The sequence below is a fragment of the Linepithema humile genome, chromosome 7 (assembly GCF_040581485.1).
Source record: "Linepithema humile isolate Giens D197 chromosome 7, Lhum_UNIL_v1.0, whole genome shotgun sequence".
Classification (NCBI taxonomy): Eukaryota; Metazoa; Arthropoda; class Insecta; order Hymenoptera; family Formicidae; genus Linepithema; species Linepithema humile.
In genome coordinates this window covers 6,689,395-6,706,190 of record NC_090134.1, presented here as the reverse complement: position 1 = coordinate 6,706,190, position 16,796 = coordinate 6,689,395, and the positions used below count along the sequence as shown (strand labels likewise).

General features: G+C 36.5%; 4 protein-coding genes across 6 annotated transcripts in view; 2 read left to right on the top strand and 2 right to left on the bottom strand.

The window, feature by feature from the left end:
- The window catches only part of LOC105667613 (uncharacterized), a 36,259-nt gene extending 29,336 nt beyond the window's left edge, over nt 1-6,923 (top strand). Inside the window, exons 1-4 of one of the 3 annotated variants that reach the window (XM_012359498.2) lie at nt 638-1,039; nt 3,247-3,734; nt 3,823-4,320; nt 4,576-6,923. In XM_012359498.2, coding sequence (XP_012214921.1) covers nt 3,400-3,734; nt 3,823-4,320; nt 4,576-4,876 — 1,134 coding nt within the window. In that variant the 5' untranslated portion in view covers nt 638-1,039; nt 3,247-3,399 and the 3' untranslated portion in view covers nt 4,877-6,923. Of the gene's footprint in view, nt 1-637; nt 1,329-3,246; nt 3,735-3,822; nt 4,321-4,575 lie in introns of those variants that run through there. The other 2 variants (XM_067358815.1, XM_012359497.2) reach the window with 2 other exon arrangements.
- A 189-nt stretch (nt 6,924-7,112) lies between these two features.
- On the bottom strand, nt 7,113-9,031 carry noi (splicing factor 3a subunit 3 noi). The gene is made up of 2 exons (XM_012359494.2): nt 8,650-9,031; nt 7,113-8,516 (listed from the first exon to the last, which is right to left on the bottom strand). Exons 1-2 carry the CDS (start codon nt 8,860-8,862, stop codon nt 7,227-7,229), a joined length of 1,503 nt encoding a protein of 500 aa, XP_012214917.1. The 5' UTR covers nt 8,863-9,031; the 3' UTR covers nt 7,113-7,226.
- A 239-nt stretch (nt 9,032-9,270) lies between these two features.
- On the bottom strand, nt 9,271-15,322 carry LOC105667635 (transferrin). The gene is made up of 10 exons (XM_012359547.2): nt 15,299-15,322; nt 14,045-14,252; nt 12,497-12,733; nt 12,071-12,382; nt 11,708-11,865; nt 11,515-11,624; nt 11,025-11,417; nt 10,461-10,918; nt 10,035-10,150; nt 9,271-9,775 (listed from the first exon to the last, which is right to left on the bottom strand). The coding sequence occupies exons 1-10, from the start codon at nt 15,305-15,307 to the stop codon at nt 9,449-9,451; spliced, it is 2,328 nt and encodes a 775-aa protein (XP_012214970.2). The 5' UTR covers nt 15,308-15,322; the 3' UTR covers nt 9,271-9,448.
- Nucleotides 15,323-15,613: 291 nt separating this feature from the next.
- Nucleotides 15,614-16,782, top strand: LOC137001058 (very low-density lipoprotein receptor-like). Its single transcript, XM_067359026.1, has 4 exons — nt 15,614-15,840; nt 15,997-16,242; nt 16,329-16,483; nt 16,664-16,782. The coding sequence occupies exons 1-4, from the start codon at nt 15,614-15,616 to the stop codon at nt 16,780-16,782; spliced, it is 747 nt and encodes a 248-aa protein (XP_067215127.1).
- The last annotated feature ends 14 nt before the right edge of the window (nt 16,783-16,796 follow it).

The following is a 16,796-nucleotide window of genomic DNA, read 5'->3' as shown; positions in this document are numbered from 1 at the left end:
AGTTTGACCAACTATTCGCGTCGCGCTTTTATTCCGCACAGGCTTTATCGTCGTCATTCTCGACAACGTGCTCGTACATTTCAGTCTCTATCAGATAGGAACGCTTTCACTTTTTAAGCTAATCTCGAGAGGCACAGATGAACATCCATTGCTCTACTGCACACGGGTTTTCGAGTAAGAATTTTACCGACATCATTTTTAATCAAGGTCTCAGCAAATATTGTCAGGTCATAATGTAAAAATTATGAAAAATTTATGAGAAATGATGTATATTTTTTTAAGGCGCGAATAAATCTGGTTTACGCAGATAAAAACCTGAAAAATATAAGCACAATGTTTTAGGATAAATTTCACGTGTGAAATTCTTGATAATAAATAGCTACATAAAAATAGATGCAATATAAATTTAACTATTTTACAGATAATTAAGATTCTCTTTACAATATATCTTTCTTTTTCCTAAATCAATTAATCTGGCATAAATAGCTTAGCGCTGCAAAGTAAAATATGATGACGCAAAGTAGTGTATCTTCGTTAGGATCTAAATTATTTTGATTGGAATTGTCTATCAAGCAGATGCTCGCAGGCCCCTTAACACGTGGACCTATATCTGATGCTGCTGATAAGGGATAAGGAAGGGATGCGGATCGGTCGTTAGCGAGAAAAGCTCCGAGAGTCGTGTGGGGCGCGGCGTGAGTACGCGACTCGAGGAGAGTAGCTATCGATCGATAGCGACGCCTGTGCAGTGAGCGAGCCCGAGCCACGATCGACGACCGTAGAGCCCGGGGGAAACAATCGCATCATCGTCTCTTCGACGTAGCTCGCGGTTTGACGCGTGCGACGACGGCGTTGTCAGTGTTGTTATCGTCGTTCCCCTTCACGTGTTCTCTCCACCGGTGATTACGCGACTCGCAATCTCTCTCTCTCACCGTTCTCCTCGTGGTGACCAGGCGTGTTGGTGGACACGCCGTACGCGACAGCGGCATCCTCGGCACATCGAGACGCGTCGTCATGTGGCTGTCAGTGCGGAATACGCTAGGTGCGCCGAGAATGGATATTCGTGCGTATTTATAGAATCGCGCCGGGTTATTCACTCGTTATCGGGGCCTTCCATCGGCCGACGGCGAGGTTTTGGAGCGACGCTTGCGATCGCGATGGAAATAAACGAAAAGGAAGCACCGTTTTGACGCAGTTGATATAAATTGGCTGAATGCACATATTGTCTGTAGCCGAGTTTAATTAGCGTAGCGTCCTAACGCATTGCTGCGACCAGCAACTGCAACAGTTAACGTATGATTATGTCGAATCTACAGGAAACCATTGTGCAGGCAAGTTAGCAAAACAGCTTGCATATTTTTTATTAATGAAAACTTCACAGGCAAGCTCGCAATTGCGACGGGGGATAATTTTGCAAACAAAGTTTTAACGTAGTTGAAATAACTCGATATCAAATCGGAAAAAGTTGGAGAACGCGAGCTCCGCTTCTGATATTCCTCGCATGAATTAACGAAGAGATAGTGTCAAACACTACGGCAGATTTAAATATTTTAAATATCGTATGTCACGATAGAAAGTTTTCAGCGATTTTTGTATTCAGGAGAGAAGACTTTTTGCATGCTCAAGAAACTCAAAGGATACTGAATATCTTTCATTGTTCAGACCTTTTCCCGTATTTCTATGTCATTAATTTTTTATGCATCCGTAATGAAAGTTAGAATTATAGAAATAGAGTTTCGCTGATTGCAAAATTTATTCGATTTTAACTGAATGACACGCGTGACATATTGAACGACTGAGAAAGTTGATATCTAGCAGAAACGTGGATCGAAATGTCAATCTTAGAAAAACTTCTTGAACCTTGACTTCAGGAAATACACATGATTATCGATTGCATAGTCACATGTTGATGTCTGTGTCAGTTACAACGATATTTTATTATTAGTCAACGTCGATTTAAAGTCTTTTCAACAAAAATGAATCCAAGTTATAGTTAAGCTATATCGCAATCGATCTTTAAACAGAGAAAGAGACCAGGAGCGGTGGACTTACATATTTATTCTCAATTTGAATATTAATGATTTTTTCGTACGCTTGAGTATAATGAGCGAGAATCGGTGACCTAAATTTGAACGGCAGATCTTCCAGCAAACTCGGTTTCGATTTTTGCTTAAAAAAGACTCCAAGATTATTCGTTTTTTGCGGCTTTCTGAATATTAAATGTTTCGATAATTATATGATTATATAACCCGAACTTCCAATTCCTGAAAAATAAAGTCTACTTTATACTTATGCAATTAATAAACTTTCGTTCTTTTTACTTAATTACACTTTACGAAAAGCGAGGCAATTTTTATTCAATATTTCATTCAAGAGGAAAAATAATTTCAATATTCCAAGCTTTAGAGGTAATACTTTCACCAAATGATATTTTGATCTGGAATAAATTATTTTCTCGATGTAAAATGTGTTTTTACTTTTTTTCTACCGGCTTCACATCGTGTGCATCACACATCACGGGATGTACTAGTAGATTCTACCACGCCCACGTGATGACGGCATCGTAAAGCGTTTAGCACCTTGCCTGTACGTTCCGGCTGCAGATTAGATCAAGGACTCGCGGGTTAGATAATAATTTCCTCGTCTTGTCTCTATATTGATGGTCGCGAATACATGGTATTATATATATAATATAATAACTTTTTAAAATTAATATTTTTAAATTATAGTCTCCGGATTTCTCCTTCCAAGCTATAATTATATAACTAATAAAATTATTTCCACATGAGATATCTGAAAGAATAAAAGACGCATGCTTTTATGTATGTTTCTGCTTCAATGCTGCATATTAAATAATAATGTATCTAACTTCGAAGCGGGAGAAGTTTTACGTAATTTATTCTTATGGTATATACATCGAAATAAATAAAGTTTATCACATGTCATCGTGTTTGATGAATAATGCTTGCGAAATCTGCCAAGGATATACGTGGAAAGAATTATGTATTATACACAGTCACTTATTGATGAAGGAATGTTGAGAGAGTCCTCATTATATTTGATCTATCTATTCTATTACGCGTGAAAAAAAAAAATCATATGTCGTAATCGAACATATCCACAGTAATAGGACAAAAATCTGAAGTACCTTTTGCTTAGGAAATAATTTCATTTGAGGAATAATTTTTTCTTATTTCGATTACTATGTTTCTTGATTATTAATCGTGCTGTAATTTTTTTTACATCTAGTCGTCACATTGGAAACGAAAAAGAAGCGCCGGACGTTTGGCATGACTTAAGCCACTTCCGGGAGCAATTTGGAACGGCCGAAGCGAGCACAACAGAAAGAGAGATAAATAGATAAATAGATCAAGAAACGGGCATCGCAAGCACGAGTGCAAGATGTCCGAGAGCGAGGCGAAACCGGCCTCGCCGATACCGACGGTAACGTGTGTGCAATGCTGCGGCGGCAGCGGTAGCAGCGGCGGCGGCGGCGGCGGCGGCGGAAGTGGTCCAACGATCACGCAATGCCCAGTTCTGCAGGTCACCTCGCGGATGTTGCGCTCGCCGAGTCACGAGAGTGTCACCACCGACCTGTCGCTCTTCAGCGTGTCGTCGATCGCGAGCGATCTGCGCGGCGCCAACAGATTGGTCACCTTCAAGTCCTACAGCGACGCGCAGCTCGCCGGACGCGGACCCTCTCCGAAACCAGACTCTCGACAGATTCAGGGTAACAGGTTCGTATATCTTTACATTCTTATAATTGTATATTACATCAGTTCCCGCGCAGAGACATAATTACTCTACATTCATGTGTTTTACCAGGCCAGCGGACATTCCCGAGATTTTATGGTTCGAGGAGGAGAACGAGTTGATTCGCAGCTGCGGAGTTCTATCGTCAGCGCTGGGACTGCGCAAGAGCTTCAGCACGAGCGATGTGTCGCAGCTTCCCAGCCCGGACGCAGCTGGGGCCGGTGGTCTTCGAACGGCGGTGTCCGCTTTGGCTCTCGACACCGCTCAGCGCAACACTCTGTTGTTGGAGCACGCCAGACTCGATCACGCCTCGAGGTCCTGCAGCACCTGGGTCGCCGTGGGCGAGCCCGTGGCCAGCACGTCTCAGCTTCCCAGTCCGCACGGCGGAACCGCGCAGGAGCCGCAACAGCAATCGCAGCAACAGTCGCAGTCCTCCTCGAACGCTCAATCGGTGCCGCAACTACCGCCGCAACCGCCGGCACCGCCGCCGCCGCCGCCTGTGCCATTCACCGGAGCGGATCTCGTCAGATCCGTGAATAAGAAAGTTCGGCAGAACTACATACGACGAAGGTTTGTAATCGATGAAATATATATTGTTTTCGTGTGTACAAATTTTGTGAGTTCTTTTGATATAATCGTTTTCGAATAACAGCGAATGCATTTGCGAGCTTTCTGTTACGCACCTAAAACGGAAATCTTGAGTCTTTTATTCAGATTATATTATATATCTTGATCGTTCATATATAAAATTTGTACCTAAATGAATATAACATGTTTGAAATTCAATATTTCACGATATAAAACAGAATGTTTCACTTTCATTAGGTTACTAACTACTTACCGCGCTTTGGAGCGCCTTTCGCAGAGTGAGTTCAACCTAGATCAACTAGAAGCAGCGGCCACCGCGGCTCAAACCTCTCATGGAACCACTTTACTGGTGCCCGGAACGGCCGCAGGAGTTTCCGGTGCTTCCTTGATCGGACGGAAAGAACGTAATCACGCGCTGACAGTCCGGGACGTCGAGAGGGAACGCGGAAATCAATTATCCAAATACGAGAGGAACATGATGATCTTTAATTGGCTCCACACTCTAGACGACAGCGCGGTCGTAGATAGCGTTGAATAAGAGACATGAAGAGCTAAAGCGTTTCTCTCACGACTCCGACAACCTCGTGCGACCTCGTGCCTAAATCCCTTCCTCTTCGACATTATTTTATCGAGGATGCTTCGTCGATACAGACACTATATTGTCGCATCTCGGAGGATACCGCTAATGTGTAAGGCTTCTGGGGATACGTAGTTATATATTGAATTATGATGTCTATAAAGAGGAAAATTATACGAATTTTTGTCTTACATCATTCATTGAAATTAATTAGTTTCTTCGCATGCTCCTCTATTCACATCCGATAAAATAGTAAAATGATAAAATGCTTAAAAAAACTCATTTTTCGATTCTGCTTTATTAATAAATGATTATATAATTTAATCTACATGTGTTTGTATGAACTTCATTGTAAAGATTTACAATTACTCTTTATTTATTAATCGAAAACAGAGTTCGACATATTTTATTTCACTTATTTTATCGAATATGAATAGTAGTATGAAAAAAAAACTAATTTATTTCAATGCATATTGCAAGAATAAATCTACAAATGTAGTATATAGTGCGATTTCATATCATAGTATGATTTTTTCACTTCTGATCTCATAATTCAATGTGACTGCAGTAACGAGTCAGAAGCTAAGCTAAAGTAATTGTCGTAAGACATCCGTCCCGCCTCGTCCGGCGATACCGGCTGGTGTCGCTTCGACGAGCGTATCCAAAGTATAAACCGTATACAGCGGAAGTTTTACTGGCTATATACAAAGCACGCACGCAAGATGGGCCTTATAGCGAATTCGGCATTGAGACATATTAAAAGCTGCTAAATGTGCAATAGTTTATGTAATACAACGGCATAATATAATCACATTAACCGATAAATCTCCAGCATGTATTATACCGAATACTATTATTATATTATTTAGTAAAATATGTCAGGAATTTTATCGATCAAGGTACTTATATTGTTGCACTTGAATAACTTCATGTATAGCAGCCTTTGGTATGCACCAGTGTAGGGTAGGCGACCGAATTTGCTATTAGTTACAGACTGAGGAATTATTCAACTTGGAAATATCTCTAACGTAATACGAGGAATATACACTTGAACGTGTGTACTCTTCGAAACGCTAGTGACCAGTTGATTGTAGAAATCTTTTATTCGTATCCATAATATATTTATTGGCTAAGCTAAAAAAAAATAACGTTTGAATTTAGAAATATTTCTACAATACGATAATGCAATTAAATTATAATATTTTTGCGAGATTTCATATGAGTAGAACTCTTCTAAAACTCAACACTCGCGCAGATTCAGTTACCAAGAGATTTAGTAATTTAAAAGCTAATTTTAATAATTAATAATTTAACAGTTCAGTATATAATTCTGTGACAAAATTTGTGCGTTAAAAAACAGCGTATAAATTGAAAGAACGTACGTCTTGTGTTAAGTACTTAGATACACATCGATGAAGTTTTTATTAATCGACAGAACGTAAATGTGTCGAAAGATATCAAGTTGTTACTTTTCATGATAAAACTGCAATTAAAATTGTAGACCAAAAACTACAATGTTTTACATTCTCAGTCTGCAATTAACATTAACGATATCCGACTCATACACAAGATTTATGATGCGAGATGCAATCCGAAGAGCTCTACTTGTGAAATATAAACGAGACGATAATGCACACATTTTAGTATATTCTGATTTTTGTGACCCGAGATATCCGGTACAAAGAACTAGTCATTCCGTTTATTCTAAATAGAAGAGATAAAACATTATTCAGAGTACATGCATAAGAATATTTGATTTTATGATGCATATTCCAGCGTAAATAGTAAATCTGAAACAATTACTTTTATATGTTTCGTCTGACGATATTATATCAGTATTACGTGACCAGGAGATACCCAAACGTTTTTGGGTTATTAAATGGATGTGCGATCATGAGTAATGCGCTTTCATGTATATTAAATGTTCCTTCCAAATGTGTAATGTTCGCCAACATCGTGATAATATCTGTGGTGCAGAGTACCGAACAAATAAAAGATTTATTAAATATTTTATGTCCACACACACAGACCTTGTCCCTATAGTTATAAAGATAAGTATAAAAATATAAAAAATAAGAAAATTGTCAAGATTGCGACATGCTGAAAATTATTAACATGAAAAAAGTGTGTTCAACAATAAAAACTTTAGATATCATCTATCAGGCCTCAAAGGACAGTCTAAGGAAAAAAAAATGTCTTATCGGGGAGAACATTTTAATGGAAACGAAAGATTATAAAAGCTAGTATAATATCATATAATGTTGATGATTAAAGATTATAATAAAATTAAATATAAATTCACACATACATTTTATAGAAGACCTTGTCTCTTAAGATCCTCGTAAGTTTTGCGATTGACCACGTTGCCAAGCGAATCTTCGAATTCCTCCTCCTGCTCTGGTTGCCATCGTTCAGCTTGTTTCTGCGCCTTGAGCTTTTCCCATAGCGCGAGGGCGTCTTCAATTTGAGTGACATTAGCGAAGTGTGCCGTGTTCGGAATGCCGAGACAGCGCATGCCGTGTGCATGTCTCCATTCCGCGAAGTGCCTCTGGAATGCCTTCGGACCTTTATAAGTGAAGTTGCCACAAATCTCGCAGTTGTAACTGATGTTCAAGCCGTGCAGTTTGTACAACCAATATGGTATGGGCTTTCCATCCCAGCCCAGGGGTAAATTTTTTGGATTGTAAGGAACTTCATTATCATCCTCTTCTTCCGATTCACTCGCACTTGCCTCTGCATCGGAATCTCCTCTTTCACCTTCGGTTCTTGCTTGCTTTCTCTGTACGTTCTCCTTTGTAGCTACTCGTTGACTAGATACCAATTCGGCCAGCTTATACACGTGAGCTTCGAATCGTGCAATCTCCTTTTGTTTCTCGGAATCTCTGCCCTTAGCTGACTTTCCCTTCCGATTCTTGGCCAATAGATTAGGATCCAGGGAAGCCTCGCCTTTTGTGCTGAAGAGTCTTTGCGCTCGTTCTTCAAGCGTGCCTCCGCACTTGAGTCCTAACGCCATCAAGGCTGATTTTAATCTATCTAAGCCAAGAGACGCCAGCTCTTCCCACGATGAGAATGCTGATAGCTCCAAATGTGCTCCTACATGAGTCAGAGCGCTTCCAGTTTCCTTAGGCCAACCCGGAAATGTGTTCTTTTCCCATTGAGTTTGAAAATCTTTGTTGGCCTCTTCGATCTCTGTGCTTATATCCAGGAGTGGTCTCACTCTGCCAAGGTACTCTGACAAATATCCTAGTAAAGACTCGGCATACCTCTGATATTCTGCATTCTTTCTTTCTCTTGGAATGTCAAATAAATGATCAAATGTTGACAAGTAAGTGATATAATCTATCTTTTCTATTCCTTTCAGATTGACATATTTCTGATAACACTCATGAAGATCAAGGTATTTGCCATAACCTTCTTCGTCTGTAAATTCAACAAGATTGGACAGTTCTTCGGTAGGATTTTCTCTCATCTTAGCTAACTCTTCAAATTCAACAGACATAGGAACACTGATCTCGTTGGGATGTCGTCGATAGAATTCCTTTATGGACTTCAAGCGTGTATAGAATTCTGAGAATTCATTTGGACCAGAAAGCGCTTGAACCTAAAACATAGAAATGAAGAAAATATTTTGAGAACATTTGAAACATTAACTGCTAAGAGATAAAATTATATTATGTCTCTCTCTCAAGAGGTTATATTAAGTTAAGAGATTAAGTTAGGTTATTTTAACGTACTTCCTCTTTCCTCTGTCCATCCTTATCTTCGTACAAGTCCTGCAGATGTGTTGTGCTGTCCATATACTGATCCAATAACATTTTCAGGCGATGTTCCGAATTGATGTTTTCGCGATGTCCTGCTTTCTTGTGCAGCATCTCTTTCACCATTGCGTCCATCAAACGTTCTCGTTCTTCATGATATCGTCGTTGCTGTTCTAATATTGTCTCCATTTCTGCGTTTTTACGTAAATCTAAGTTACTTTAATTCATTTACTCCAAAATATCAATTCAGTCAACATCGACATCAATCCTAAACTGATCGTGACTGATAGCAACTAACTTCCTTCAACATGGCGGAACTTTGAATTGAAAGGTTGCGTTCACAAAACCATCACTGAGTGGCTATTTTTCTACGGTACTGCTATCTAGCGGTAGTCCATTGTAAACATTTGAAATCGATGGAATTTTCATTAACTGTGGGCAAAAAACAATTTTTAAACAGAATTTAGTTTAAATATAATTTTAGACTTCTGATCAAAAAACCATTTAGTGCGTTTTAAGCTTTGCAAAGAATAATGAAGTAAAATATATGTACATTAAAAAACACCTTAAGTAAAATAAATAGAGAAAGCTCAATAGTTAGAAAAGTAATAATATTTTCTTTTATTCTATTTTGCAAAATAGGGGAAAATATATGGTTGACACTTTCATTTTTTTGTAGGAATAGTATAAAGGTTGGTCAATGTTTCATAATTACTTAATTAAAAGTACATGGCAACTGCATATTATGTAAATATCGTAAATATTAACAATACAATTAGTGTACGTGACTGGAAAGAATGTGATAAAGCGCGACTAGAGCTACAAAGATAAAATTAGCGATGACTTGAAAAGAACAACCCGAGCACGTCTCTACGTGATTGAAAAGTTCTTTATAGGTAAGCACCGTCTTCTTCGTTGATGATGTGGGAACCAAACCGGACGTGGAGTCTTTGAAGAGAAGATCTATCGTGCCATTGAATGGACCATAAATATGAATTGGTCTTCTAGCATTTACGCGATATCCTAGCCAATCTTCTATTCTTAGCAAGGCTTGGATAATATCGTTCGTAAAGATTTCCGAGTTGTTTCTGCGACTAACAACCTAAAAAAAATATTACAATTTATTCGTTACTTCCAAACAAATGTGAAATATTAATGCTTAAATTAGCATATAGATTCTTCTGAAATTCTTCTGATAATTCATACTATTAGTACATTTTGTATTATTTTTGCACATGTAAAAAATATATTTTTTATTTTACAATATTGATAATTTTTGAGTAAAATATTTAATTAAACAAACTACTACTTTTATGTAATATTTTACATAATACTGAAGCATTTTAATGGAAGCATTTTACCTCACTATCAATTGTCACCGATAATGCGCAAAATTCATCAAAGACGAGTCCTGGACTTTGGGCCAAACTTCCATTTTTGCATAAAATACGATATCTATTCGGATCGATGGTGCCATCTGCGCAATATTAATGAATAATTATCAAATATATATAACATATATAAAAAAGTGTAAAAGGTAGCACATGTCATCCTTTAAATTTAATTAAATTACAAAGATATGTTTTCCATTCACCAATAATAAATAAAAAGTTACAAAATTGATAAAAAAATAGTTATCTAAAAAATAGATAAGATAAAAATAATTAATAGAAATATCTATTCTCTGTAAAGTGCTGATATATCTTTAAAATGAAAAAAATTAGATATAAATGTTTTTAAACTTTTTCATAATTCAATAACAATATAGATAATTGATCGCTTTGTACCGATAATATTTGCCGCCTCGACGAACGCCACATCGCCGGCTCCTTCACTGAGGCACCTTAAGGCTCCTTTGTCGCCGTAATAGCGATTAGTCGAGTTCACCGCGCAAAGATTATTTTGACAAGCCGAGCAGAGTTTGGACGAGATGTCTGTGGAGATCGAGCTGCGTGAATGATCGGCGTCATCTATTCCGGGGGTACAGGCGCCGGACAAAAATTTGGACACCAACGTTGGATAATCGCAAGCTTTAGATGAAATGAGGCCGCTCGTTCTCGCGAGATTGACGAAACTCAACCAGCCGGTTCCGCCGTACTCGGGGAAACACGCTTTTCGATTCTTTAAATCGTTGAAGCTCTTCACAGGATAATCGGCGTCCTTAGGTTCGCGCACTACTGCAATTATCTCGCTGTTTTTATCTATATCAGTTTCGCTGTAGAGAACCGTCGATAGTCCGTAAAGTCTGCGTGTACAAACAGACAAAAGTTACCACAATCAATTTTATATACATAGAGATATTTCTAAGTTTTCCTACAAGTTTTCGCAAATATTTAAATTTTTCTACTCACATTCGCGCCACCATTCCATAGTTGGAATCGATGGCAATTATGTCCGCTCGATCGTTAGCTATCTCATGGAAACATTGGAATGTAGAATTTGCCTTGACGCAAGAAATTCTCGGTGAGACACCGAGGGCTGTCGCTGCTTTCGACACCCACACGCACTTGTTGGTCTCCAGATCACTGATCGTACACCAACGAATGGTTCTGTCGCAACTATCGCTATTTTCGAGATCGATTTCTCTCCCTTGTCTGAGATATATGGCTATAGACTTTTCCGACATATCGATAGCCCGACTATCTTCCTGTATAATCTTATTCAGAGCAATCTTCCAAGAATCTGTCTGTGGATTTATTTTCAACCATTCCAACAATTCAAGCTTAAGAGTTTCTGCAATTTCCCTGAAAACAAAAAAGATTTGTTAACAAAATATATTCAAGCAAATTATTGCGGGAAAGTAATCTAAATAACGTATTTTACCAAACACCGTTCACTTACTTTCTAGATATGATGACGCTCCATGGTTGTTTGAGCCACGTACAAGGTGTTTCGCTGGATAAAGGGAGAACATTGCCATTTGGACACAAAAATTGGTACGAAGCGTTTCTCTGGAGCGCGTAAAAAATGATCGATATTATTACAAAAAATAAACAGAGTGTAAATAATTAATACAATGATTAATATACTTTACCTTAAGATATTCTTGAACGTAGCTAAGCGCTACATATGCCACGTTTCCTCTACCTTCTATTAAACAATCCAAAGCTCCGTAATGTCCATGTTTTTGATTATTGCTATAATAGCAATCCGCGCCGTCGCAAAGTTCGCACAATTCTGGATATTTCCACTCTTTAAAAAAAAATTATAAATGTTAGAATATAAAAAAAAAATCATTAACAAAGCTGAAAAAAAATCTGCAGTTAATTGCAAAAACAGAGTGCAATTTCTGAATCAATTCAAACTTCCTTTAAATTTATTTCTCTTGTTTCATATAAAAGTTTTACAGTTAACGTTCAATAAAAATAAATTTATGTGCTAATGTAAGTCGACTTACTTAATTCCTGATCAAAAGAGCTATCAAGTGACCAATCACCAGGTCTACAAGCCTTTCCAAAGAAATCCCTAAGATTTCTGACTTCGTTTTCGATGACGGTTACATTTTCTTGGCACCTTGATGAATTTACTGTTTTCTCAAGTACTGTTTTTTCAAAATGCTTGAGAATATAATCGTTCCACCATTGAACTTTACTGAAACCAGGATGGCAAAGGCCAGCGTTCTTTAAACGCTTGAGGCGTTCGCCAGGAGGTAAATCGATTTGGCTCAAATCTGCCGAGACCACTGCCACCGTTTGGAATTCGAATTCCTCTGTGAAATTTAACTTAGGTTTAATCATATATTTTTCTTATTAAGTTGTACAACAATTTGCAATTAAATTTTAGTGCTTAATAATTCGAGAAAATACATTTGCATACTGATTACCATGTAGCTTATCTTTATGTCTCAACTGAAGAATGGGTAGAATATTGGTCGGATAAAATTGATACGTCAGCAACAACTCTTCCGCATTGAAGACACCGAAGTCGGCCTCTCCCGTGGCTAAGCGAATAGCGCATTCCGCGCTATCTGCTACGCGCAAACACGATACTTCACTGTCCCCTCGTTGCAAGGAATAGCACGAACCATCGTTTATCGTTTCGGCAGGTGCGCAGAATTTGTCTGAAAAATCGGAAATTATTTGATATAAATACAAAGTATACAATTTCAGTAACAAGTTTAATAATGAGATTTTTCTTAAAAAATTTTAAAGAAACCAAAAATCAATTTTGAGAAGATCTTGATACAGATATAATCAATAGTAACAATTACATTTTTTTGGATCATTTATATATGTAATAAGTGTAATACCATTAAAATTTTTGTTTCGTTACAAATAAAATAATAAAAAACAAATAAATCTTCGAAATATTTTGTTGAAGACAATGAAACTTTGCTTTTTGAATTATTAGCATACTTTTATCAATAATCTGATTCACATTTCAAGTTCTTTTTAATCAACGTAATTGGTAATTTTATCGTTATCTCAACAATCTAATCTTAAACATTTTAAATTGTCTAATTTCGCTCAAATGAGTCGAGAAATGAGTAAGATTTCCTCGATCTGTATATTGCAGAAAAATCGACTTAATCGATTAATAGAGTAAATATAGATTAGTTCTAGTAGAATGATATTAATCTTTGCATTTCTTAGATCTTATGTAATATTATAAAATTACGTAATAAAACTATAGTATCAAATAATAAATAAAGTTTTTCGATAGCTATTAAAATATCTGTATCTAATTTTTAATAATGTCTAATAATGAAAAAAGTATGCCATAAGTTTTACTGTAAATCGTGATTCAAACTTCTCAAAATTTAATCTTGTGCATTTAAAGATTAATTAATAAACCTTAATGATACAAAAAAAAAAAAAAAAAAATATGTACTAAAATTTTTTTACTTTAAAATCTTTATTTTTGTCTAATATATCGCCTATATTATTCTGCGATATATTTTCGATTTAAATTGTTTAAAAAGTTATATATATTGTATGAATTTTAATATCGTAAGTAATATAATCGTTATCAATACGCAATATATTCGTTATCAATTCGTCAATAGTCAAAAGTCAATAAATTGGACTTTGTCACAAAATAAAAAGTTTACAACATGCAAAGCAATTTCTCATATGCAAAATATTTTTTGGAAAACAAAGATAAAGTGCGAACAACATTTTTAATATTGAATCTTCAATATGGAATAAATATTATAAGTATTTTTACTAATTAAAATCATAATAGCATTCATCGTGCAATTTGAAAAAAACATTTTACAGCTTTTGCAATTTTTAGATTGCGAGTAAGTAATTCATTATTCAGAGAATCAAGTCAAAAGATAGAAATATCATAAATTTATTAAAATCTCTTAATAAATAAAGTTTCACTGAAATAGTAGATAGACTTTTTTAGTTAAAATATATTGACTTACATCTCGGTTGCGCACGTGCAACCGCAACAAGCAGAATCACCCAAACGATATTCCTCATCGCCGATCGGAAGGCAATATCCAACGACAGTTTGATACAAACTGATGTCGAATCTGTTCTTAACATGGATAGTGAGAGCGGAACTAGGTGTGCCGTTTGCCTCTTCACACATATCGATAAGAAGCTTCTGATAACGCGGTCGCATACGCCCTGTATATACATTACGTTGTTATATGGCCGCTTCTACAATCGCGCCGTCCCCCATCCTTCAGGAATCAAACTGTCGATGCAAGGTGTGAGCCACGGTTCATGGGAACAGTGCGGCATTTATTCCAAGTTCATTTTGTACGATTTATTTGCATTTCGAGACAGAATTTCTTCGAAATTTTATTTCTTTAAAATCCCGAGAATTTTACATACAATTTCATGTATATGTATATATCGATTCTTATAAATATAATTATTGAATAATAAAAAAATGTATTAATCGTAACTCTGAGTTATAATTAAATTATTTTTCCACTGATCTTTCATTTTTAAATCTGTCATCGTGGCTTACTTCTCGAGTTTTTCTTTCTGCACACCTTTCTGCGATTCTTTAATTACGTCATGACTAGAGACGCTATTTCGTTATTTCAATGACGTGGTATTCTAAGATACGCAGCGACATATTCGCTTATCAGAGATGACGATAGCTTTTCACGAAAGTAGTTAGCGCGTCGATGATTAAATTTTCGAAGAAGAAATATTTATGAATTTAATGCTAAATTTTAATCTGTGCAATCTAAATTTGTTTTCGATAAGCTAGTGTTTTAGCATGTTTTAACAATCTAGCATATTCTATTACTGCTAAGTGAGCAAAATATCTAATTTCACAGCTATAAAAATTATGCACGGACGAGTGTCAGAATAATTGTCAGATAATTATGAGTATATATATAGACAAAGACTACGTTCGTGCAACTCTTCGAGTAGAGAAAAGTAATTGTTATTTTTACAGATTCTAAGAATTTTTTTTAGGAATGATAGTATTTATATTGATTACAGCAATCTTCGGTATGTTTGCACCTAGGAAATCAGTGATTGCGTTATAATAAAAAAATATTTAACAATGATATTGCATTGATGGATACATCGATGTCATTAATGTGCAGTGACGTAATAATTATTAATTACAATAGCTATTAATATTCGCGAGTTTGCAGGATTTGGCGAGATGCATGTTAAAACGGAAGAAAATAGTCAAATATACTCACCATCGACATTCATTTGCGTGGATGGCACCGTGGTATCATTAGTAAACGTTTGCGATGGAATTCCTCATTGTCCAGATTCCTCGGACGAAGTTGCAACATTGTGCCGTCATATTGTGTAAGAAGATACTATTAACTTCGATCTGCTATCACTATCATTAAACATAGGACTGGCTGAATGTCCTTCCTGAAGATAAGATAATTAAAATAGAATTAAAATTCGCAGATACTTTCTCTTTCGGATTTCAATCTTTTAATCTAACTATTCGACACTTTATTATAATTTCTATATCTATCGCTTTTCATCATCGCTTTTACATGACAATTATTTTTTTATTCTTCAGATGTCCCATGCACTTGTACAGATGCAGTTATGGAGCTTGCGTGAATTACACGGCGCGATGCAACGGTCTGGTGGATTGTATAGACGCTAGCGACGAGATCGCTTGCGATCGAGATTCTAATGATGTTTGTTCGGATAGAGAGTTCCAGTGTTCTACTGATCATTTAGAGTGCGTACCCCTCGCAGAAATGTGCAACGGTTTGTATTTGTCTAATTTTTGTTGAGTATAAAAAAAGTACTCCGCGCGCCCATACATAATTATAATCCGAAGTCACGATTAATATAATGTTTTTTCTTTATATTTAACAAAAAAATTGTTTTAATGGAATAACATTTTTAAGAAATATTTTACTGAAAGCAAAGTGTACATTTTACTCCAATTTCTACCAGGATATAAAGATTGTTCGGATGGAAGTGACGAAAACGCGATTTGTCACGAATATTCATGCCCGGAGTACACGTTCCGTTGTTTATACGGAGGTTGCGTTCATCAAGAAGTAATTTGCGATGGTGTCAAGGACTGTATTGACGGTACCGATGAAGATTTAAACATGTGCACAGCTATTAATTGCAAAGATGGAGAATGTCCGCAACATAAATGCCGGTTCGTTGAATATACAATTAACTAATTTGTATCTCGTTAACTTTCGTGAAGCGTCGAGATTGGAATTTTATTCTGTATTTTCGTAGAGACGAAGAATTTGTATGTAAAAACGGAGGGCAATGCTTACCAATAACTAAAATATGCGACGGCGCTCGTCACTGTCTAGACGCATCTGATGAAAGCACAGAAATGTGTAACGCACGTAAGTACGTATTCCACAATACAATTCGATCTAAATTGAGTATTTCCACTTCAATAAAAAATCAGACCTGGAATCAATTATTTGATCGAAGATTAAATTTTTGTCAAATATCTAATACCTAATATATTATTGAAAAATATTAGAATCTTACTGCTAAATATCTAAAGTATGAAAATTTTTTGTGAGATAAAATAGATCTCATTAATTTTCCATTTATAGATGCCCTGAGAATTGGTTTCGCTGCGTCTACGGCGGCTGCATTCGACCGGAATGGAAATGCGATTCTCGGCTTAATTGTCACGACTGGAGCGACGAGGACGAGTCGCTATGCGGGATAACACTATCTAAAAAT